The sequence below is a fragment of the Sceloporus occidentalis genome, unplaced genomic scaffold (assembly GCF_023333645.1).
Source record: "Sceloporus occidentalis isolate IW3139 unplaced genomic scaffold, rSceOcc1.0.p SCAF_5, whole genome shotgun sequence".
In the NCBI taxonomy this organism is placed as follows: domain Eukaryota; kingdom Metazoa; phylum Chordata; class Lepidosauria; order Squamata; family Phrynosomatidae; genus Sceloporus; species Sceloporus occidentalis.
Window position 1 is genome coordinate 187,951,547 of NW_028316985.1, and position 24,955 is coordinate 187,976,501.

General features: G+C 46.6%; 1 protein-coding gene across 4 annotated transcripts in view; it reads right to left on the reverse strand.

Annotated features, from left to right (window-relative positions):
* Positions 1-1,149: 1,149 nt before the first annotated feature.
* LOC149313327 (sideroflexin-5) overlaps positions 1,150-24,955 on the reverse strand; it is a 112,742-nt gene continuing 88,936 nt past the window's right edge. For 3 of the 4 annotated variants that reach the window (XM_089526463.1, XM_089526461.1, XM_089526459.1), the window contains one exon: positions 1,150-5,108. In XM_089526463.1, coding sequence (XP_089382589.1) covers positions 5,031-5,108 — 78 coding nt within the window. In that variant the 3' untranslated portion in view covers positions 1,150-5,030. The remainder of the gene's footprint in view (positions 5,109-24,955) is intronic. The other variant, XR_016281376.1, reaches the window with a different exon arrangement.

The following is a 24,955-nucleotide window of genomic DNA, read 5'->3' on the forward strand; positions in this document are numbered from 1 at the left end:
CAAAGCTTTCTACCAAATCCCACTTTGGGTGCAGGGGAAAGGCCTTCTTTCTGAGTCAGACCCTGATGGGTCCACCTAAGCCCTGCATTGCTTACTTCAGAGACTTCTTCCAGGTTGGCCCTAAGACCTTTTGGGAACAGAGGAAGATGGACCCTTGGGAGTCCACCTATCCAGTGTTACCACCTCAAATGGGCTGCCTTGCTTCTCCATTGTTTCAGGTTGGACTCTTTCCTCCAAGCTTTAGTCTGGCTTTCCATGCAGGCCTGACCCTGCTTCGCTTCCAAAACAAAGCAACCTCAGGTGTGATGCGATGGAAGGACAGGTTCCATATCTGTAACTGTGGTTCTTTGAGAGACTATGGAGAAGAAGGTATTCAGGTGATGTGGGGAGGTAGCATAGGAAGTGGCCTAAAACAGCTGCCCAGTCCTTGTCAAAACCACTCTTATTGTCTATCCCAGCGCTGAATCTCAAGGGCAGTCACAGAGAGGAGGAAGCCGGCCTGTTCTCTGCTGCCTCATAGGTCTAATGGTTTGAAGTTACAGGAAAGGAGATCTTGGTTGAACACGAGAAGGAACCTCTTGACAATAAGAGTGGTTTGGCAATGGGACTCATGGCCTAGAGAGGTGGAGGGGGCTCCTCCGCTGGATGTCTCCAAAAAGAGGCTGGACAGTTGCCTGCTGGGGATGCATGAGAATACATATGAAAGGGATCTGGGAGTCCAAGTAGACCACAAGTTGAACATGAGTCAACAGTGCGATGCGGCAGCTAAAAAGGCCAATGCGATTTTAGGTTGCATCAACAGAAGTATAGTGTCTAGATCAAGAGAAGTAATAGTGCCATTCTATTCTGCTCTGGTCAGGCCTCACCTGGAATAAGACTGTGTCCAGTTCTGGGCACCACAATTCAAAAAGGACAATGAGAAACTGGAGCGTATCCAAAGGAGGGTGACTAAAATGGTGAAGGGTCTGGAAACCATGTCCTATGAGGAACGACTTAGGGAGCTGGGGATGATTAGGGTGGAGAAGAGAAGGTTAAGAGGTGATATGATAGCCCTGTTTAAATATTTGAAGGGATGTCATACTGAGGATGTCATCCCTTCAAATACTTAAACAGAGCTATCATATCACCTCTTAACCTTCTCTTCTCCAGGCTAGACATCCCCAGCTCCCTAAAACATTCCTCATAGGGCTTTATGGTTTCCTGACCCTTCACCATTTTGCCACTCAGGCCACTCTCAGAGGATCAGGCCCACTGGCGCTGGAGTCCTTGCTCCTCATTTGCAGCAGCCTGGGCACATAGCAGCCTCCAGCCCCGTTCTCTGAAATTCGTTTTTGCGCAGATTCAGCTCAAAATGGAAGAGGGATCAACATGGCAGCAGCCCAACTGGGAAGCTCATTCATACTCAGAGCTCCCTCTTGAAAGATGCCAGCTGCCGCCTGGCACTGCTGCTCCATCAGGTGCTGTCGAGGGTGTTTTTTGACACCTCCTGCTCTTGAGTAGGAGAGAGAGGTGCCAAATCCCATGCCTGCCAGGCTCCAAGGTCCCATGGCACACCATGGCAAGGGAAGGCGGCCTCCTCTTCACGCAAATGGCAAGAAAGCCCCTCTAACTCCAAAGTAGCACCCAGGTGATTTCGGCTCAAACAGAATCATAGAATCGTAGAATCCTAGAGTTGGAAGAGACCCCAAGGGCCATCCAGTCCAATCCCATTCTGCCATGCAGGAAGTCTCAATCAAAGCATCCCTGACAGATGGCCATCCATATTAGTGGGGGAAACATGACAATTCAGAAGCAACCAGACTCCAAAACCCATCAGCCCTACCAGCATGGTTAGTTATCCCTGGATATGGGGGTTGTAATCCAAAAGCACAGAAATCTTAGCACTGGAATGAATCACCAGGGCCGCCTGGTCCATCCAGGGAAGCCACAAGTGCCCCATCCATACTGCATACATCCTTAAGGGATGCACGGCCAATACGATGGAAGGCTTTCATGAGATAATATTAAACACCGTTCTGCAGCCCACTCCCCTCTGCATTGGAGTTGGGGGCTGCTGGTGGGTCCCTGACCTGTTTTGGACCTGGCCAGAAGGGTGCCAAAAGGTGCCAAGAGGGGATGAACATTGCCATCGGTCCCTGTGGCATGGTCCCAAGCAATAACAATAGTAATAGCAATAGCAACAGCAGCATTGTTTATATGCCGCTTCATTCTGAAGCCTCTCCAGTAGTGCAAATCAATCACATTTCATCTACAGTAAGTTAGTTGAAACCTGTACTTCTCAGTAACTGCCCTCAGTTATATCACAGTAGTAGAGTGAGTAAAGATTAGTGGACCTATTCTGGGAAGAAGAAACATGGAGCTCGGGTTGCTCTTCCTCAGAGATCGATTGATCGATCAATTAATCAACCAGTCAATCAATCAGTCACTGCAAGCAGCTTGCTTCTGTCCTCTGGAGCCTCATCCACACTATGCAATTACAACAGTTCTTTCACAGAATCATAGGCGTTTATCACACGAAGGAGATCGGGAGTTTATCCTGTGAATATCCCGGAAAAATCTCGTAATTACACAAAACAATTTTGCACGACGTCACATAAAACCCACCATTGAAGTGGTCACAAAGAAGCATTAATGCATATCTTTTTACTTTAGGGATTTCAGTGACAATGCATTTCCAATATCACTTTATTATTTGTGCAATTACGCGTGATAATCATTCACGCAATTACTCGCCATTTTCGTTTTATTTGCGGGACGCTTTAAATGTGCTTTAATCTCTCTTTGATGCCGAAATTAACCCCAGTGTGATAAACTCCACAGAGTTGGAAGAAACCACAAGAGCCACTCAGTCCAACCAGCTGCCATGCAGGAATGCACAGTCCCTGAATATTCCACTTTGGCTGCCATGGCTGGGATCTGTAGTTTGGAGAGGGGTACTTGGACTTCTCATAGTTCTCATAGTTCCATAGGATGCAGCCATGGGAGTTAAAGTGGTATCAAAGTACTCTTATGGTTGTGCAATGTGTGAAAGAGACCAGACAAGTCAGTTGCATGGGACAGTGCCCAGGACAGAGCAAAAGGTGGACTTGGGGGGAAGACCTGTAATGACCATTGCAGGACGAGGGGGAGAAGACGGGGGTCCGAGCAAAGACTCACCCCCAGGGCAGTCCTCTCACCTCTTGGCATGGGAATATGTCAGCCGGGCAATGGTCACTCTTGCACCAGCCCCACCGAAGGCAGCAAGGATGAGTTCACACTAGGGATGGAAAGCGTATTTCAGAAACAGTGGTTAAAAAGGTATTCTTTGACTGTCTGTAACCCAGGTAGGAATTCTGGATTGATGACAATCTTCACAGTTTGGGGCTTATTCCGAGTAAACATTGTATGGGGCGGCTTTGTGCAGAAAGCAGTATCTTCTGCACAGGAAACCGCCTTTTTCTGTGCAGAAAATATTTCTATAGAGAAACAATTTCTATGCAGAAAAAAGCTGCTTCTTAACACTAGAAATGTTGTAATTTGGGACTAAAACTTGCATGAGGCTGACTTGCAGAAAAACAACAACAGAATTTTCTGTGCAGGAAAGAGCTTTTTCTGCACAGAAAATACCTCTTTGTAGAAATACTATTTTCTGCACAAAAATATATCTTATTTTCTTCATGGAAAATGCTGTTTTCCATGCACAACAACCATGCGCAAATTTCAACACAATAAGTCCCTGAATTGCGCATAGGCTTCGAGGGCTTGTGGTTTTCAAAGGCTTTGTAGCAAGGGAAAGAAAATTGCTAAAAATGACTCGTTGATTCCTTTGAGAAGAAAAATTGGTGAAGCTCCCTGGTTCACATTCATTTTAAGAGCCCTTAAAAGGGACAAATGTTGCCCTACAACAGGCTTATCTGCTCTTTGCCAAGCCCATAGGGTGGCACAGAACAGGCTGTGGGACAGTGGCATCCCAGTTATGGGTGTTTTGTGCCATTTGGGCTTTCCAGTGACGGCCACAATTACAGTACAACACCGTGGCCTCGTCTGCACTGCAGAAATAAAGCAGTTTGACTCCACTTTAAGTTCCGCGGCTCAGTGCCATGTAATTTTGTATGCCATTTCGCCTTCTCTGTCATAGAGCTCTGATGCCACGATTGCATTTCCCAGGATCCCACAGAAACTGCAATTCCCAGGATCCCACAGCACTGAGCCACGTCGGTGTCAAACTGGATTATTTCTGCAGTGCAGATGCAACCTGTAACTTGCAAATTCACCCATGGAAAAGAAAGGAGGAGAGAGAGATTCAGTGGAATGCTAAGGCAGCCCTGAGGCCTGGGGAAGATGGGGAAGAGTGCAGGAAGAGGAAGAGGAAGAGGAAGGGTGGATGAGTGGTGGAGCACCTCCACAAACAGGACCTTCACCGTGGCATTTGCTTAGAACCAAAGCCAAGTCTCACAGGTCTAGAACTGATTCTGTGCATGTCTACCTGTGCAAGACTGACATTCCGATGGCGGTACGATTACCAAAACGCACTACTCTACTTCTCCTAATTGCGTGTGCCGAGAGATGATTTCTGTGCAACGCCGAAAGACGGTGTGGGACTTCCTAAGAGTTGGAAGTGCTGTGTAGTGGTGGTGGTGGAGGAGGAAGCTGCTGCTGTCCAACACCAAAGTTAAGCCAGGCCCCGGGAAAGGCGCCCCAGCCAGTGGCCACCATCTCTGCGAAGCTCTGCGGATCCAGGGTCTTTGTCCCGAGCTCCTCGTCTCCCTCCCACGCGCGCCTCTCTTTCCTCTGCGCTGCTATTGCTGCTACTGTCGCTAATTTAAAACTTTAAATATTAATCTTTTCGACTGAGGTGAGATCCTGGCTCTGGGGAAGTGTTAATTTGTGCTTGGCTCTTGCAGTGGTAAGATGCTACGGCAGCGTCTTCGTCTTCTGCTTCCTATTGTGTTACTCATTCCTGCCTCGCCACCTTCCTCGCTTCTCCCGTAGGAAGCCGCTCTCTTCGTGTGTTCTTCTCCCCCTTTGGCGCCAAGCAGCTCCCCTCCCGCTTACAAGCCTTTGTTGTAGACGACGGTCTTACTGGCGGTGGAACGCGCGATCTCCGGCTCCAGGCGCAGCGTCTCGATCTGCCAAGTGGGAAAGAAAAGCGCAGGAAGCCAGGTCAGCAGAGGCGCCAAGGGAGTGGGACCAACGGCCTCCGTGTCGGCGGAGGTGGTGAGAAGACAATCATTTAAAAGACAATTAAACAGTGTGCAAAGTATTAAAAGTACAAACCAAGAGAACAGCCCATCCCAGTCAGTTTCTAAAGGCAGCCATCTTGGCCAGTTCCAAAGTCTGGGAGCAGCCCCCAAGAAGGCCCTGTTTCCCCTTTTCCCAGCAAGTGAACTTGAGAAGGAGAGAAAGGCCTCTCCCAAAGACGTTACAGCTCTAATGGGCTCCAAGGCAGCCTTTCAGGCAGCTCTCCGCTTCCAGCTTCTCTGCCAGAAACTTCTCGTTTATGGTCCAATCTTGGGAGTGCCTCCACACTACAGTCAGCCCTCCGTATCCACCGATTCTACATCCATGGATTCAATCATCTATGGCTTGAAAATACTATATATATATATTGCAAAAAGTAAACCCACAGATGCTGGCGAAACATCAGAAACAAACTCTTCTAGAACATGGCCACAGAGCCCAAAAATCCCCCCCCCCACAAAAACTATGGATGTCGGCCATGAAAGCCTTCGACTTCACAAACTTTGATTTTGCCTTATAATGTATGGGACACCATTTTACCATCTCACTTTTAATGCCGCATTTAATGGGACTTGAGCATTCATGGATTTTGGTTCAGGAGGGTCCCTGAACCAAAACCCAGCAGAAGCCAAGGGCCCACTGTACACAATATAATAATAAATTTGTTTATTTGTATAGCGTACGCCATTACAAAAAGTAATCCATATAAACACTGTACACAATCAATCAATCAATGAATCAATCAATCGTTTTATTGCGTTCAATGACCAAATTAAATAACACAATGGCTTAGTACAATGGTGTCCCTTATATAAAATAGCAAAGGTTTCCTTTTTGGAATTTATACATTTAAAAACATATTTCCAAACTGTGAACGCTTGAATCCATGGAGAAAAAAAATCCATGCCTAACCATTTACTAAAAGCTTATTTTCACGGATCTTAACCACAGCAGCACAAAATTTTGCTATCTTGGTCACCATCTCTGTATACTTCCCTGACATCAACAAAAGAGTATTAAAAGCCTCTGAACGACCAGGGAGTGCCTTTATACATAGTGTACCACTGTACACAGTCCTAGCACTTTGATCAAACCCTAATCCCCATGGCTCTGTCTTACAGAAACCTGGGATTCATAGCTTGGGGAGGACCTTGGAGTTGTTTGATAGAGAGAGCTAATGCTGTAGGACAGGAGAACGTACCTGAGCACCGTAGTAGAGTATTTTCTAAGCAGAGAAGGGCAGAAAGAGAAGAAGGAGGAGGAGGAAGAAGAAGGGGAAGAAAAAAAGTCACAGGAGGGCACCAAAAGGAAAAGGAGGAAGAGAAGAGGAAGAAAGAGAAGGAGGAGGAAGAAGGAGGAGGAGGCAAAGGTGTTATCACACAAAGGAGATCGGGAGTTTATATCATGAATATCCTGGAAGAAATTGTGTAATTACGTGAAATGATTTCACATGACGTCGCACAAAACCCACCATTAAAGTGGTCATAAAGGAGCATTATCGCACATCTTTTTGCTTTTGGGATTTCAGCGACAATGCATTTCCGATATCGCTTTATTTGCGCAATTGCTTGTGATAATCATTCACGCAATTACTCGCCTTTTTTGCTTTATTTGTGGGATCTCTCTTTAATCTCTCTTTAATGCCGAAATCAGCCCCAGTGTGATAAACTCCAAAGAAGAGAAGGAAGAGGAGGAAAGGAGGAGGACAGGAGGAAGAAGAGGAGTAGTTGTCATCTGATAATTCCTTTGTTTGATGAGGGCAAATGCAAAGAGTAATTTGGGCGAAACCCACCCCTTGTGCTCACTATCGCGTTCTCCAAGACCAGCCCAACACACTTCTGGACCCTTTGTATTCCCTTTCAAAGAGCTCCTGGTTGTCTGCTCCTCCTGCCCAAAGCTCAGAGGACGGGGCTTTAATACTGGTTGCATTTTGGGATTTCCTTGCCTTTGGGACTGAAGAGGCCAGACACCTCCACATAATGAAACCAAACGGCAGGAAGCTTCGACTGACAAATGCATTTATTCCCCCTAAAGCAAGGCATGTGATGAAGTAGCTCCCTGCCAGAGCCCCAGGCAAAAGAGGGGCCCACATACCTCCTCCTCCTTCCTTCCTGTCCATAGTAACAGATACACAAACACACAAACGCACTTCTGCTCAAACGTCTGGGCAACTCCACAGACCTCAAGGCTCCACATTTCCAAGGCACAAGGGGCTCCTTGTTGACCCTTCTGGGGCGTCCAGTGGCAATGCCACCCACTTTCCAGACACATCGCCTGGCCAAATCCACTGCCCCTCAGGGAAGGGGACAAGATTTGCATGGGGGCAAGTGGGTCACTCTGCTGGACCGCTGGTGGACCCAAAGGACCCTCAAGGGAGAAAGCCCATTAAGCGGAGGGACACTTAACAGCATTCAGAGATGTCAAGGGATGATGGTGGAACCTGCCTCTTCAAGAAGCCAGAGGCTGCGCGGATAGGAAATTAGATCAACACCGGGTGAAGAAATGTGGGGTGCGCATGGGGACTGGTATTCTTTTTATTGTAACCTGGATGCATTTTACTGTTGTAACCCACCTGGATTCTCCGTGATAGGGCAAGCTAGAAATAAATCTTTTATTTATTATTATTATTATTATTATTATTATTATTATTAGCCAGCCTGGGAAATCTTTCATCATCATCATCATCATCATCATCATCATCACATTTATTTGTATAGCGCCATAGGCTTTTCATAGCGCTTTACAAAGGAGAGAAAACAACCATCCAAAATAGAAACAAAAGCCTGCCTGCGGCGCACAGTCTAAAACCACAAACAAGATTATAAAATTAAACAAAATATTACTGTACAAAGTTAAAACAATACTATAAAAGCGTAAGTTAATAGAAATAATATACTATGAAAGATGCAGTCATAAAATCTAGGGCTAGGGGCTGCAACTAAAGGCTGGGGAATGCCTCCTCCCCTCTTGGTTTTATAATACAGTCACCCCTCCGTTTTCATGGGGATCCATTCCGGACCCCCCTGCGCAAATGGAAACTCGCATAGATTCAAGTCCCATTGCCTTGAATGGCTGCGCACTCCTGCGCGCATGCTACTTTAGCCAATGGGGCCTGCCCCTCCGTGAGTAATCAAGACCATGGACTTCAAGTCCGTGAAAACGGAGGGGCAACTGTACTGTATTTTAACAGTGGGTTTATGTGTTGTGTTTAAATGTGTTGCACCCCACTCCGAGCCTTGAAGAGAGGTGGGAAAGGGATAATTTTTATCATCATCATCATCATCATCATCATCATCATTTCCAGCTACACAACCCTTGTCAACTAATCGTCTCCTCCTCCCCACTCTTCCTCCTCCATCTGCCCATTTCTGAATCCCATTTCAGGAGAAAGGCACCTAAATCCAATAAATAAAAACATCTGGTCCTCCACATTTGCAAATTTGGACTTTTGCAGATTCATTTCTTTGTGGTTTGGATTAATATGTTCCCTCTGCCAGAGCTTGATCATAGAGTTGTGCTGGAGAACCTACAAGTTCTTAGAGAAAAGTCTTCTCTGGGCATTTATAGGTCCTCCAGCATGATTCTATGATCAACTTCAAGCAAGCGTTGACCACAGAGTTGCATTGGAGGACCTGGAGATTCCTAGAGAGGGGTCCACTTTGATAGAAAACAATAGTGTTTTTTTAATTTGTGATTTTTGCACATTCATGGGGGTCCTTCACCCTAAACCCAGCGAATGCGGAGGGACCACTGTACATTTTCTGGCCTGGACGCATCGCCCCTGTCAGCCTTTCTTCATCCCGTCCCTTCTTGCGACCTTTCTTGACCAAGGAGGAGGATGTGCTGTTGTTGTGTAACACATATCCAAGTCCCCTTGTTTGCGCATGGGGATGTACCTGCATGGTCACAGCATAATGTGCATATTTAGCTCACGGTCGCACAAGCTCAGTTCCCCAAGTATCACCATTACAACATGCGGCTGCGCATTCTTGGATGGTGTGTGAGACGACTCCTCAATGAGGTGCATGTTCAACATAACGCACCGGGATTATGCTTACAAACATGCACCCTTCCTCCTTTTCCAAATGAAGGATGCGCTGCAGGAATACTTTGGGAAAACAACGCTCCATGCTGCATTTTGCTGGATACCTGCTCTTAGGGATAAAATCCTTGCTGCCTCCACCTTAGAGCAAAGAGATGCATAGTCCTGTCCCTACAACACCCTCCTTCTTTCCTCTGTTCCTCTTCCCTTTCCTCTGCAAATGCTCCACATTTACTACAAGTTCTTTTTGGATACCCCCAAATGCCCCTCCGATGTGGAGGAAGCTTGCTCCTCTGGCCTTCAACAGTTCACTCAAAAAAGCAAATTGCTCTTGCATCCTTTTGTATTTGTGTATTTGTGTGTGTATAGTAATTCCTGATATCATATATTAGAAATTCCCTATATTAGCTCCAGTGCCAAGGCTGACACAAGCATGCAAGAAAACCTACACGGGAAAACCTAAACGCTTTTTGAAAATGTTTAACCTAGTTAGACAAATTAGCAAAAATTTGTGCAAAACAATTTAGGTATTTAAAATATTCAATGTTTTTAAAAACCGGAGAAACTGTTCTTAGCTTTCAGCTGCAGAAACCCAACAAAATGTAACATCCAAGCCGTCTTAACATGAGGTGTAACATAACCCTTCAGCGAAGCTGTTAAACAGTTTCCCGTTGCATCCCGGGAAATAGCACTTCATTTATTCAAATGCACATATGTCAGGTTTTTGCACCATATGTCATTCCAAGCTATTTACAGTAATAATTAAATCTTAATCAACGTTTAACCTCTGTAAAATGTTTGAAGGGATCTAATCACCCTTCAGTCTTCGCTAATGAAGGAGAAATATATAAACATAAAAAGAAAATGATGCACACCAGAAAGAAGGAGTAATTGCAAAATTGTATTTTCTTTTAAATATAATCAGCAAGTTATGTAAAGGAAGCCAACGGGTATTTTAAGTGAAGACATCTTGGGTGTCAGAGGTGTGAGTAGCTAATTTTGTACTGCTATCCATAACAGATGTAGCATATTTTCTCCCGGAGACATTATTAGCAACTTCACCGGTTCTTTTCTGACTGAAACACAAAGCGTAACAGGGGAAGCGGCGCTCCGGCGCAAGGTGGCGGGGACCGCAAGGCACCCCCCCTCTGGCGCCGAGGCTGCTGGGTCCTGCAATGCCAGCAGATGCAGGGACCGTGGGTGGGGGCCTATGGGGAGACCCCTCCCTTAAACCCCTTTGTCAGAGCAGCCAGAAGCAAAGTCTGGCAAAGACCACAGTGGTGGGAGGGAAGGGGATGTAAGCGGTGGTCTAAGCCAGGCTGGATTCCCACCTCGGACGCACATGCAGTTCCTCCTATCACTCGGAGCAAACGCTGGACATTCCAGGTGGACCCCAACGCTGGACACACCTGGACACAGGTGCACTGAAGCCGTGACACCTCCACTGCGACAACAATCCTAGAGTTGAAAGGGACATGCCAAGGGACAGCTTAGGGAGCTGGGGATGTTTAGCCTGGAGAAGAGAAGGTGAAGAGGTGATATGAGAGCACTCTTTAAGTATTTGAAGGGATGTCAGATATTGAGGATGGAGCAAGCTTGTTTTCTGCTGCTCCAGAGAGTCTCAATGGTTGCAAACTACAGGAAAAGAGATTCCAACTAATCCAAAATGGCGAAGGGTCTGGAAACCTTGAAGCCCTATGAGGAGAGACTTAGGGAATTGCTGGGGATGTTTAGCCTGGAGAAGAGAAGGTTAAGAGGTGATATGAGAGCCCTGTTTGAGTATTTGAAGAGATGTCATGTTGAGGAGGGAGCAAGCTTGTTTTCTGCTGCTCCAGAGAATAAGACACAATGGAGCAATGGATGGAAGCTACAGGAAAAGATAATCCAGTTCAACATTAGGATGAATCTCATGAGAGTAAGGGCTTTTGGACAGTGGTCCTTTCTCGGATATTTTGGTGGTGTCTCCTTCTTTGGAGGTCTTTAAGCAGAGGCTGGATGGCCATTTGTCACTGGGGATGCTTTGATTGTGAGTGTTGTTTGGGGTGGGTATGGTGGCAACAGGCACAGAGCTTGCCCAGATCACCGGCTGAAGGTCCTTTTAATGGAAGATCCCAGGGACTAGACCTGCGACCTTCTGCCTGCAAACCTTAAGTTCTGTCCACTGACTGGTCCCGACTGGGATTCTTCCCCACAGAGGGGATCCCACCATCCCCATCTCTCTCTCTCTCTCTCTCTCTCTCTCTCTCTTATGAACCCGAAAGAATAAAAGATGATGCCAGGCAGGAAGGCAACCCAGCCAGATAGCACAGCTTGTTCGGGTACAACTGCAAAGACTTCCTGGCTGCCCAGAAAATGCCAGTTTCTCACTCATTTGTTCCTGGAGGAATGGAGGGGGGATACACTTGCCAAGCACAAACGAATGGGCAAACCAAGCTTCAAGTGCAGGGATGAAGGAGATTTGGGCCAATAACCTCCATCCTCACAGCCAGGATGTGCATCGACTACATGGAAAAGCCACATGTGTGGCCACGGCCGAAGAACCAGAATTGGGAAAAGACAAGTATTATTATTATTATTATTATTATTATTATTATTATTATTATTATTATTATTATCTTATATCCCGCCTTTCTCCCAATATAGGAACTCAATAATAGGATTATTATAGTAATAGAATCGTAGCGCTGGAAGAGACCACAAGTGCCATACAAGTCCAACTCAAGAGAGGCTTGAATCATAGAAAGAAAGAATTGGAAGAGACCCACAAAGGACATCCTTTTAAATCTTTTTAGCCCGGTTGAAAGTTCTTTAGACGTCCACCTGGTTCCTTGAGACACCTCCCATTTTTCCTCCTCTTTGGAACTGTTTGAAAGTGAGCCTTCAATATCTCACTTTTAGGAAACAGCCATCCATCACAGACCCCCTTCTCTTTTAGTATTCCTGACCACAGGGTTACACCAAGTGCTTCTCTAGGTTTACTGAAACCAGCTGCCTAGAATGAGTGTTGGATTATGCTTGGCTTCCCATTTCGGTTCTATAACAAGGGTCCTGGCGTTTCCTGGGCAGGTGACCCATGGCCCCTTCTGCTGGAAGACTGGCCTGAAAAGTCAACCTGCAAGATGGGTGGTGGGACTAGCTGCTCCTCGTGGTCCCTTCCAGCGCAAAGAGTGTGAGTCTACTGAGCGGACGGAGCCTGGCTGGGGTGGACAACTGTGGATGGTCAAGGGGCCACTTTTCTATCTATGGGGGCTGTACAGGCTCCCAAAAATAAAAGAGCAGAGGAAGAGGAGGAGGAGAAAGAGGAAATTAGGAGGAAGAGAGGGAAGATAAGAATGGGGGAGGAAGAGGAAGAAAAAGAAAAGGAGGACACAATGAGGATGGAGTGGAGGAAGAAGAGGAAAAGACAAAGAGGAAAAGAGGAAAAGAGGAAAAGGAAGAGATGATAGAGGAGTGGAGAAGGAGGGAGAGAAAAGAAGACAAGAGGGAGGGGAAGGATGAAAAGAAAGAGGAGGAGATGACGGAGGAAGAGAGGAAGCCAAGAAAGTGGAGGAGAAGAGTGGGAGCAGAGGAGAACAACCGAAGTATCCGACAGATGACTCAGTCTTCCATCTTTTTGTGGGTCTGTAAAATGAGTCCCCAGCTTGTTGGGGGCACTTGGTTTACACACTGGAAGCCACTGAGAGTGCTGAGATCACTGATAAGCAATATAGAAAGGTAAATGCTACTACTAATGCTACGTTCCCAGGAATTGCGTAATTGTCACTTGCTATTTTATATTCTTTTGATGCCTGTTTTATCGAACCATTTTCTGTATTGCTATGTACTTTATATGTATTAGCCTACTACCCCCCCCACCTTTCCCTTCTCCTTTTATGTCATGTCTTTTTAGATTGTAAGCCTGAGGGCAGGGAACCATCTAATTAAAAAGATTGTATGTACAGCGCTGTGTAAATTTACAGCGCTTTATAAATAAAGGTTAATAATAATAATAATAATAATAATAATACCCTGTACTTTAAAGCCACAGGAATCCATGGCCACTGGCACCTCTTGCACCAGAGGATGGGCAGGATTCTTCAAAGAGGGTGCACATCTTGGCCTCTTCCTCAGTGATTCACCTTTCGAGGAGCAAAACAGTCCTCGTCGTCCAGCCGGAGGTGGCTGGGGTGGGCAAGCCTCCGGATGAAAAGCTATGGCCTTCCAAGTTGCCCCTGGCAGAGAAAGAGGGAGAGGCTGCGGATGTGATGGGGATGCTGGTGTCCCTGCCTCCTCCTCAGCATGGTCTCCTCCACCTTCTCCTCCTCCTCCTCCTCCTCCTCCTCCTGCGAACACCTGGCCCATGGGTCACTCTGGGGAACAAGGCTGAGTCCACCATCCTCTTTTCAGGGCTGAACCCCTTTTCCGGAGGGGATGGGGCTCTCTGTTCCTTCCTGCCCGGCTTTGATCTGCCCTTCGTGTTTGACATATCCAGTCGAGGGAATGCTACTTGGGTGAGTGATGTCCCTTAACGCCTTTCAGCGTCTCCACTTTCTCTTAGCTCCAGGAATCAGGGGAGCTTTCCTCTGTGCAGCTGAGCAGCAAGGAGGCCCCGCAGGTGCAAGGTGTTAAAAGGGAAGGAGCCAAGGGGCCGATCAAATACCTTGCTCTGAGACACACAGGGCAAATAACTCTCCCGGGGGGACAAGGTGGGTGGGAAGGGCCCGGCATTACAGCAACAAAGACCACCGGAACCCCAGCCAAAGGCCAACAAAGATAGGCAGAGGAGCTTGGCACTTGATGTTCGGAAGCAATGCATTTTAGGTCAGAGGTGGACACACAAATCTTATTAGTGTGTGTTGTGTAGGCTTAGGTTCCCGGATGGAAGTGGCTGCACATTTTTGTCTCATGTGAAAGGGATGCAATCATTTCAGGGCTGCAGAAGAAGAGTTGCACATGTTGGACAATGTGATTGCAAGGATACGCACTGTATAAGGAGCCATACTGCATGCAGTTGCGCATCATGTATATTGGCTCAGTTGTTCAACATGACAATTCAATGTAAGGGCTTCATAGCACAATATGCAACTCTGCACCAGAGGTCTGCACTACGCAAAAGAGACGTTGGATTTTGACCTAAGCCAAAAGGAAGAAAATCAACTCATTTGAGATGTGGTGCTGGAGGAGAGTGCTGAGGATACCATGGAAGTCCAAAAAGACAAACAAATGGGTCTTTGAACAAATGAAGCCCGAACTTTCCCTAGAGGCCAAGATGACAAAACTAAAGCTGTTGTACTTTGGCCACATCATGAGAAGGATGGACTCACTGGAAAAGACAACAATGCTAGAAAAGGTAGAAGGTAGTAGAAAGAGAGGAAGGCCACATGCCAGATGGATGAACTCAGTCAGGGAGGACATTGGCCTGAATTTGCAGGACCTGGTCAGAGCAGTGGAGGACAAGAGGTCTTGCAGGCATCTCATCTATAGGGTCACCAGGAGTCCAGTTCGATTCCAGGGCAGTTGACAATAACAACAACAACAACTAAAGTCACCACATCTCGTCTGATCTTGGAACTAAACAGAGTCAGACCTGGGTAGGACTTGGAAGGGAGACTGCCAACAAATACCAAGTGATGTAGGCTCTGTTTCTCAGGAACGAATGGGTAAAACCACTTTTCAGGACTCCTTGCCTACGAAAACCTTATGAAATTCATGGGTCACCATAAGTCAACAGGTGACTTGGAGATACACACATGCCTACAAGGAATATCTAAATGGGCCTGGATACACTTAGCCTGGAGAAGACTGAGCAGAGACTTGGTTGCAGTCCTAAACATTTAGGCAAAATCTGGAAGGGTTTTGTGCAAATGATGCAGCAAGCATGCTCTCCGTTGCTTCGGAGGGCAGGATGCAGGCCAAGAAAGAAGCAGCAGAGTTGTCTAAATGCAGAGTTGACGCAGAATTGTCTGAACGTTAGAAAAATTTCTAAATCATAAGAGCAGTTTGATAACAGTAATAGTGTACTCTATTATACTTTGGTCAAGCTTCATCTGGAATTATCCTGTGTCCAGTTTTGGGCGCCACAATTCAAAAAGGATGTTGAGAAACTGGAGCATGTCCAAAGGAGGGCAACTAAAATGATGGAAAGTCTGGAAACCATAAAGCCCTCTGAGAAGAGACTTAAGGGAGATGCTGGGTATGTTTAGCCTGGAGAAGAGAAGGTTAAAAGATAATATGATAGCCCTGTTTAAATATTTGAAGGAAGGTCATACCGAAGAGAGAGCAAGCTTGTTTTCTGCTGCTCCAGAGACTATCACCAGGAGCAATGGATGCAAACTACAAGAAAAGAGATTCCACATCAACATTAGGAATACCTTCTTGACAGTAAGAGCTGTTCAATAATAGGAGATGCTGCCTTGGAAGGTGGTGGAGTCTCCTTCTTTGGAGGTTTTTAAACAGAGGTTGGCCGGCCATCTATCACAGGCAGGGCTTGGATGGTGTGTTCCTGCATGGCCGAAAGTGGTTGGATTGGATGGCCCTTGGGATCCCTTTCAACTCTATGATTCATTAAGTCTCAAGACGGAGCCTGGAGACCTGGTGAACCTCTCTCATGTCTCCTTGTGTCGGGGGATGTGGAAACCATTGGCTTTCCCCATCTCTCTAGCCCAAGCAGGCTGCCGGTCATTGCGTGGACCCTCCGCTGCCATGCTTTCCTCTCCTGCAATGGCTGGGAGAAAGACGCATGAAGGAAGGTGGCAAACCCCTTTTCCTGAAAAGGTGGGGGGGAAATGTAGGTGCTAGAATGAAATGCAGTGAGTCGTCATTATCCTAACTGCCACTCTCACCGTGCAGCTGTTGCTTTTGCAGTGCATTGTTTATTCATTTGAGGAGTTAACGGCCCACTTTTTAACTCAAACGCAAGCAGCAAGCGACATTAAAACCAACACACACAGCTTAATATATCCAAGAAATACAGAGCATAAATGCAGAACACAGTTGATTTTCCTACACTAGAGCTTTTTAGACTGAGGCCAGGGCTGCCTTTAGCTGTGGATTTCCTAGACTGTATGATTCTGTTCCTATGAAATCGGGAGAATTATCTCAATAGCAGGTAGGGAGGACAAACTCCACCCAGCAAAGTCCTCTTCCTTTCCGTCTGTCCAACCGACCCCTGCCATCTTGTTTTAAAGCACAATAAGAAAGGGAAAAGACTGCTGGGGTCCTCTTATGGGTTCAACCAGAACCCTGCATTGAGGCAACAGCAAAGTTTTCTTCCCAAGTTAGGCCAGACTGTTATTTTAACAGAACTCACTGTCCAGTCCTTAGTTAGCATAATGGCAATACCCTTCGTCCAACGTCATAGTGCCAAAAAGATGCCCGTCTTGGTGCCAGCCAGACCTCCAAGGGGAGGGCACCCTATAACCAATTCAGAGAAGGTCCCATTGCCATGTCCTTACACTGGTGGGGCAGAGAGGAGGGACCCCGCTGGAGACCTCACTCCTTGGAAAGAACCCATAACTGTAATTCATCCTTGATGTAACTCAGGCATGCACACTGCGGCTGGCTTATGGAACTGCCCATTATCAAGGCAACAGGAGGGCAGGATGCCCATCTTCCTCATAAGCAGACGGGTGACCAGATCTGTCTCCTATAGAAAAAGGTGTGTGGCATTCATTCCAGCTGCCATTGGGCAAAGGCTATCTTGCCCACAGCTGTGGGCAATGGGACACCCAGGAGAAAGTGAGCTCCAGGAATCCTTTCTTCTTCTTGTTGTTATTGCTGTTGTGTGCTATCAAGTTGTTTCCAACTTATGGCGACACTAAGGTGAAGATATCGTGGGGTTTTCTTGTCAAGGTTTGTTCAGAGGAGGTTTGCCATTGCCTTCCCCTGCGGCTGAGAGAGTGTGACTTCTTGCCCAAGGTCACCCAGTGGGTTTCATGGCCAAACAGGGAATCGAACCCTGGTCTCTAGAGTCATAGTCCAACACTCAGACCACTACATCACAGCTAGTTCTCCCAGGAATCCCACCCAAGAGCAAACCCGATGCTTCAAGGGGCAGGCAGATGTGCACCGCCAGTCAAAACAAACTGTGCGCCCCATGGCTAGAATGGAAGTCCTATCAGTCAGGAGTAACCTGACCCTGAGCCTCTGTGCATAGCAGGATGCGCTTGTGGGCATGCACACAGCAAGGGCGGGAATGCTTTTAACACACTAAGCATGCAACAGACCCATTAGCAGCAGACCTTGGTACATTACTTTTAAAAGAAGTGAGGTAGCCTCCCTGTGACAGATGGCCATTCAGTCTCTGTATAAAACCTACAAAGAAGGAGACTCCGCCATCCTCTGGGGCAGCAGCATATTCCACTAAGCCCATATTTACCATGTGAACCACACAAGGGAAGGAAATTAAACACAGCCTCTGCATCTGGATCCTGTGGCATACAATTATGGATTTGGGAGAGAGACCAAAGGGCGATCCATACCAACCCCTTTCTGCCATGCAGGAACTCACAATCAAAGCCCTCCCTGTCACCAATGGCCACCCAAACTCTGCATAAGAGCCTCCGAAGAAGGAGACTCCATCACTCTCCGAGGCAGTGTCTTCCATTAGCCAACAGCTCTTACTCTCAGGAAGTCCTTCCTAAGGTTTAGGTGCAAAATCCTGTGCATTGTTGTTATTCTTTAGCCCTGTTTGCATGGGCCAAATGAAATGGCCTCTCCCTGTCCTCTTGGCGGGGAGTCTGGATGATGCACAACCCAAGTTCTGGTGCAATCGGACTGGACAACATCCATTCCGTTCAGCCCCAGAACTAGGGTATACCCTCTTTCAAATGCATTAAGAAAGTGTAACTTTTAACTTCAGACCTTCTCAAAGCCCTCTGCTTTGATGCCAGGCTGCTGTTTTTAAAATGCAATCCATGAGTTGCCCAGTGAGTCTGCTGCTGCTGCCAGTCGCTTACTCTGAGATCAGAACTAAGTGCAATTGAGGCTGGGAGCCTTGTTCTGACCTGCGAAGGAAGTGACCCTTGGCAGTGGTGGATGCGTCGGTCACCTCAGTGGGACGCGCATGTGACCAGCCAGCCTGTGATTCGTAACCTGATTCCTGGGGGCTTGGAGTGACTTCTAGAGTAGAAAAAACAATTAATGACAATTAATAGGCTGGGGGTGGATTGTAGCCCCCCCCAAAAGGGGCTGGCATTCTCTGTCCATGGGCAGGGGCATAGGGGCTTTTTGCAGGACTTTTTTGTTCCCTGTCTAGAGAAGGAAAACAATGTAGGGACTGCTGACATCCCACCACCCCCATCGCTACAAGAGTGCCTTTTAAGAGGAGCTTTCAAGTCTCTGCACAAAAGGCTGTTTATTATGATTGTCTTCTTGCAGGCTTAGGGGCCCAAGAGGAGGCAAAGGCTCCTTTTGAGGAGGGGGCAGCTTGAGGAATGTTCCCATGCCCATCCACTGGCCCCCTCCACAAACCCACCTGGGTTTGTAAAGGGAATTGTTTGCATACTTCAAGGAGGAGAGACAGCAACCCCACCACGATCCTGTCTCCGGATCTCTTGGAATAGCCGAAGGGGGTCTGGCAGCCAAGTGGAGTAGTCCCCCTCGAAAAGGACCCTGGCCCAGAGACAAAGGAGGAGAAGACGCAGCCTGTCTCATCCCCATTGGCACCTCAGAATGGGGGCTTTGCTTGGGTCAGGATTTGAACCCGGAACAAGCTTGCGTCTCCCCTACGCTCCCCTTTTGGGTATGCACCTGGCAATGGCTTTTGACTTCCTTTGGAGCCCAGATCCAATGCCATCCGGAGCAGAGTGACCGGATGACCTCCTTTTCCAGGACATGTCCTACATTTCAGCCTTTCACTGTCCATGGTATTTTGTCATGGCCCCAGAGCTCTCTGACAGAGAAGGCTAAGCATGACAAAAAACTATAGATCCCAAATTCCATAGCACTGAGCCATGGCAGTTAACATGGGGTCAAACTTGTATTAATTTTGCAGCGTTGATGCAGCCAGTGTCAAGGCTACTTCATGGCACACCACCACAACAACAACAATGACAACGACAACGACGACAACAAAATGAGGGTGAGAGTAAGAAAACCAGTGAAGAAGATGCCTGGACACTTGACAGGTTCATGAAACCTGTTGAGCATCAGAAGCCCAAGTTAGTTAATTATTAATTAATTAATGCTTCCTAAACATTTGCAGACTACTACTACTACTACTACTACTACTACTTTAAGTACTTTTAAGTCCGAATTATAAACAATTTTGTTTAATGAAACTTTCAGCTTATAGCCTGATTGTGATAGTTAGATAAGTGTGTATTGTTTTTATAGTCTGCCGTTTTAGAGTTACTTTAATTTAAAGTAGTTATTTTCTAATTTTGCTGCTTTTGACTCTAGATTGTATGACGCAGGATGGCTCTTTTTATCTGTATTTTGCTTGATGATTATGTAAAGCGCCATGTAAATCCTGCGGCAGCACTATACAAATAAACAATAATAATAATAATAATAATAATAATAATGAATGCAGCAGGGAGATCCTGGAGAGCTGGGTTTCTACTGTTTCTAAATCCCTTTTACCATTTTAAAGTTTATGTTTTAAATTGCCCTAATATTGTTCATATAGCAGGCCTTTTGTATCTGCTGGGGTTTGAAGACTGGATATAAATAAAGCCATGTTGGTTTGAGTGATGGATTATGACTCTGGAGGTCCAGGGTTCGATTCCCAGCTCAGCCATATAAACCCACTGGGTGACCTTGGCCAATAAGTCACACTCTCTCAGCCTCAGAGGAAAGCAATGGCAAACCTCCTCTGAAGAAACCCTGCCAAGAAAACCCCATGCCAGGTTTGCCTTAGGGTCGCCATAAATTGGAAATGACCTGAAGGCATGCAATGGCAACAAACAAGAAACCATTGGATGGGAGAGGAGACAGGGTCTTCTCGGGGGCTGAGGGACCCTAGGCTCTTGGAAATAGAAGACCAGGATGACCCCTTCTTGGCCATCCTTCTTCTGGCTGGTCAAGCTCTTTTTTATTCTAGCAAGGATCTGCTTTGTTAAAAACGATTTCATCTGGGAACCTCCTCGGGTCCTTTTCCGGGAGAAAGGAGGCACAGAAAGGGATTGAAAGAAAGAAGTAAAAGTTAGAACCAAAATTTAGGCCTTTAGAAAGGAGGGTGCCCTGTTTTAAAGTATACTTGCTGATCCGTTTTCCAGACCCCCTGGAGAAAAGGAAAACCAGTGACATTCAAGCCCCATTGGTTTGAATGGCGACACGTCCCCCATTTTGTCCCCCTCCATTTTGCTGCCCACGAATGGGCAAGGAATGCGGACTTCAAGCGCAAAAATGGAGGTGCGACTGTACTGTTTTTAAACTAATATTTATAATTTTGAACCGTTGAGTAAACTGTTGTCAATAGTTTCATTGGCCTTTAAGGCTGACCTTCTGCATATTTTAAGTACAGTGGTCCCTTGGTCTCCTTTTGGGTTTGGTCCCAAGACCCTCTTCCTGGGAGACCAAAACCTGTGGATGCTGAAGTCCTGTCAAATACAATGGCACAGTGAAATGGCGTCCCTTAGATAAAATACGAAAATCCTAATTTTGCTTCTTAGAATTTATATCTTTTGGGATGTTTTCAAGCCATGAATGCTTGAATCCACGGATAAAGAATCCGCAGATATGGCAGTCCAGCTGTATATTGTAATCCTTTGGATATGTCAGCTGCCTTGAGTCCCAATCTTGGAGAAAAGGCAGGTTACAAATAAAGTTAATAATAAGAGCAACAACAACAATAGTAGTAGTAGTAGTAGTAGTAGCAGTAATACCAATAGAATTGATAGGAAAAACAACAACAACAGGCAGGATGATGAACCAGGCACACCATTTCATCTCTATGTGCGAAGTGTGGGATAGCGAAGTAATTTTTAGAAAAGCCAGCCAGCCAGCCAGCCAGACAGACAGACAGACAGAGAGACAGAGAGAGTGACTTTGCTCTCGCGCGGCTCCTCCATCTCCTTCCCATGAGGTTTGCGCAGAGCCATGCGCTGGGCGTTTTGCCCCGCGGCTCCGGCTGCCATCTTGAGATCTTATTGAAACAGGTTTTTGGCAACCAACTGCCTGTGCAGAAGGGTCTTCTAATGAAGTGTAAGCGTGCGCCGGACTTTTATTCTCAGTGCTTTTTAAAAATTATATGCTTTTATACTAGTTTACATTTTAATAGGACACAGGTATTCCTCAGTTAACAGAGCTACTGGCGAAGAAGTTCCTTCTTACAAAGTCTTTTTATGGCCACCACTCCATATCGATTCTGCCTTGCCCTCTGTTCTTTTCCCCATAGCAAGGTTCAATTCCCCATCCAGACATGAAATCCTCTGCGACATTGAGCAAGTTACACTCTCTCAGCCTCAGGGAAGGCAATTGGCAGTGACACCAAATTAAGATGAATAGCTAATACCCCAGAGGACAGGATCAAAATTCAAAACGGCCTGAAAAGACTTGAAAGCTGGGCCAAAGCTAACAAAATGAAATTCAACACAGAGAAATGTAAGGTACTGCACTTAGGGCGGAAAAATAAAATTCACAGATATAGGATTATGGGGGACACCTGGATTAAGGAGACTTATCCATGTGAAAGGGATCTAGGAGTCCAGATAGACCACAAGTTGAACATGAGTCAACAGTGCGAGGCGGCAGCTAAAAAGGCCAATGCAATTTTAGGATGCATCAATAAAAGTATAGTGTCTAGATCAAGAGAAGTAATAGTGCCACTCTATTCTGCTCTGGTCAGACCCCACCTGGAATACTGGGTCCAGTTCTGGGTCCCACAGTTCAAAAAGGACATTGAGAAACTGTAGCCATGTGTCCAAAGGAGGGTGACTAAAATGGTGAAGGGTCTGGAAACCATGAAGCCCTATGAGGAGAGACTTAGGGAGCTGGGGATGTTTAGCCTGGAGAAGAGAAGGTTAAGAGGTGATGTGAGAGCCCTGTTTAAATACTTGAAGGGATGTCATATTGAGGAGGGAGCAAGCTTGTTTTCTGCTGCTCCAGAGACTAAAACACAAGGGAGCAATGGATGCAAGCTACAGCAAAAGAGATTTCAGCTCAACATTAGGAGTAAGGGCTGTTCGACAGAGGAACAAACTCTCTCCGATATTTCGGTGGAGTCTCATTTTTTTGGAGGTCTTTAAACAGAGGCTAGTTGGCCGTATCTCACAAGGAAGGTTTTGATGGAGAGTTCCTGCATGGCAGAAGGGGGTTAGACTGGATGGCCCTTGAGGTCTCTTCCACCTTTATGATTCTATGATCCCATGATTCAAACTTCCTCTGAACAAATCTTGCTAAAAACAAAACAAAACCATGATAGGTTTGATTTAGGGTTTCCTTAAATTGGCTTAAATGGTTTAAAGGCGCAGAACAAGAACCGCACCAGCATTGAGAGGATGGCGAAGGAAGGCCAGAGAAAGACAGGCCCTCAGTGTCCAGTTGCTGCAGCATGTCAGTAGTAAATAATGCCATAAAGCTTGAGCCAGGGCCAAAGGTGATTTCCCTCCATCTGATCCCACTGCAACCGGCCAGGTAAACCGCAGCTGCCCCAGGCGCTTGCTGAGCAGGCATGAAATGCAAAAGAGAGACAAAAGCAGATGACCCTCCCTTGCCAGCTAGCCCAGCATATTAAAAAGGCAAAGCCTGGGAAAGAGTGGGATTCTAGTCTAGCTAATCCTACATAGCTGTGTGTTCCTGCCTCCAAAAGGCAAGGCAAACAGCAGCTGCCTGTTGAATCCCTTGCAGAGCAAATGTGAACAGCAAAACAGAGAGAAAGGGGCAAGATGGGCCTGCTTCACCAGCTAACCCCCAAAATTAGAAAAAGCAGAGATCTGTAAAATGGAAACCATTAGAAAAGCAGAATATGGAGAAAGGAAGAAAAAAGTTCTTCCCAAGATGTGTTTTGGAAGAAACTTTCAAGTTGTCTCTTGCAAATGCTTTGTCTACTTCTGCAAGGCTCACCGGACCCGTTTCCTTCATTTCACACATGCATAATGTTAGTTTTGAATGCAAAGTTTGCAGGAATATGTTGAGCAGCTCTTCTTTTTTTCGATGGTGGAAGAACCTCTTCCTATCCTTTCCTCAATCATTTCTGCCTCTGCTACTGGGTTTTCCATCAAAGAATTCATGCCCAGGAACACGTCTGTTTTCCCAATGGAAGTACAGTTATCCCTCCGTATCCACTGATCCTTTATCCATGGACTCAAACATCAGCTTGACATTTTTAAAAAACAATGATCCCAAAAGCAAACCATGATTTTGCCATTTCATATAAGGGACACTGTTTTACTAACCCACTGTATATAATGGGACTTGAGCATCCATGGATTTTGGAACCAAAGCCCAGCGCATAACAAGGGCACACTACATTCCTATAGTTTTTCTATCATTATTGCTTTCAGATGCTCTTTCTTATCATCCATGTTGTGAGCTGCTTTGTGTCTTTTGCTGAAGAAGGATAGGATATTAATCTATTAATGAATTACAATAATCAATGGTGGCACACACCCGCACATGGCTGCCACCGCGCTTTACTTCATGCACAGTTTTGGAAAGCTATTTTAGGACTACAATGTCCAGAATCCTCACCATCCAGCACAGGTACTTGCAGTCCAAAACCTTTTTAACTTCTCTGATCTCTGGCATCCTGCCACGGCTGCCACCATTTCCACAGATGAAAACAGAAAAGGATCAGGGCCCTGAACAGACCCCCCACACACACTCAAGTGGACCTTGGACACACCAGAGACCCTGCGGATGGACCCCCGTTCGGACACAGCTTCGCCCTCCAAGCCCCCTGGCCCCACCTGGTCTGGGGGGGATCCGGCGCAACCGTGGCTGTGGCCTCGCCGTGGCTCCTTCCCTCCGGTTTCCCCTGGCAGAGCATTCTCCGCCTTTTAACTGTGGACACATTTCAGCCTCCCCAGATCCGCTAATTATTGACAGTTGGTGAAGAGGAGATGTCACTTGCTCCTCCTGTTAAACTGCATCTAATTAGTCACTGCTGGTTCACTGTCATCCTCTCCGCCGCAAAACCACAACCGCACATTGGCTCATTAACCTTTTGCTTTTCTCTAATGGCGCCTGACAGCAAGATGGTGGAGGATCAAACAGATTGGGGAGACGGAACGGGGGAGGGAGAAGGAAAGATTCCCACCCTCCCCAATCCCAGCCCCCATCGCCCACCAACCCACCCCCCAAACAGGCCTGGAGATCCAGAAGGGAGGCTGAGCAAGGACTGGGAGCAAACCCATCTGCAGAGAAGCCTTCGCTGCCATCCAAATGCCATCTAATCCAACCCAATGTCAGGGCTGGAATCCACTGCTAAAACACCCCTGAGAGGTGGGCCATCAAATATCATCCAATGGAGGAGTATGCATCACACTCTCAGGGATCATGGTCCACCGTTGAACAGCCATTGCCATTGGAAAGGTCTTCCCCGTGTTTCAGAAGAGCTTTGCACTTGGTGCTTCTACAGCAGTGACATCCCTCCCCAAAACACACTCTTTAGAACAGTGACTTATGGAGGCCTGGCTGTCAGACTGAAAGCTGGAGAGGGCTCCTGTGTGCTCAATGGTTGCGTAGAAGGGGGAATGTTAGCAGGTGTTGCTACCATGCAACCAGGTGAGAAGGCACACCTGCAGAAATCCTCTCCTCTGCACAACTAAT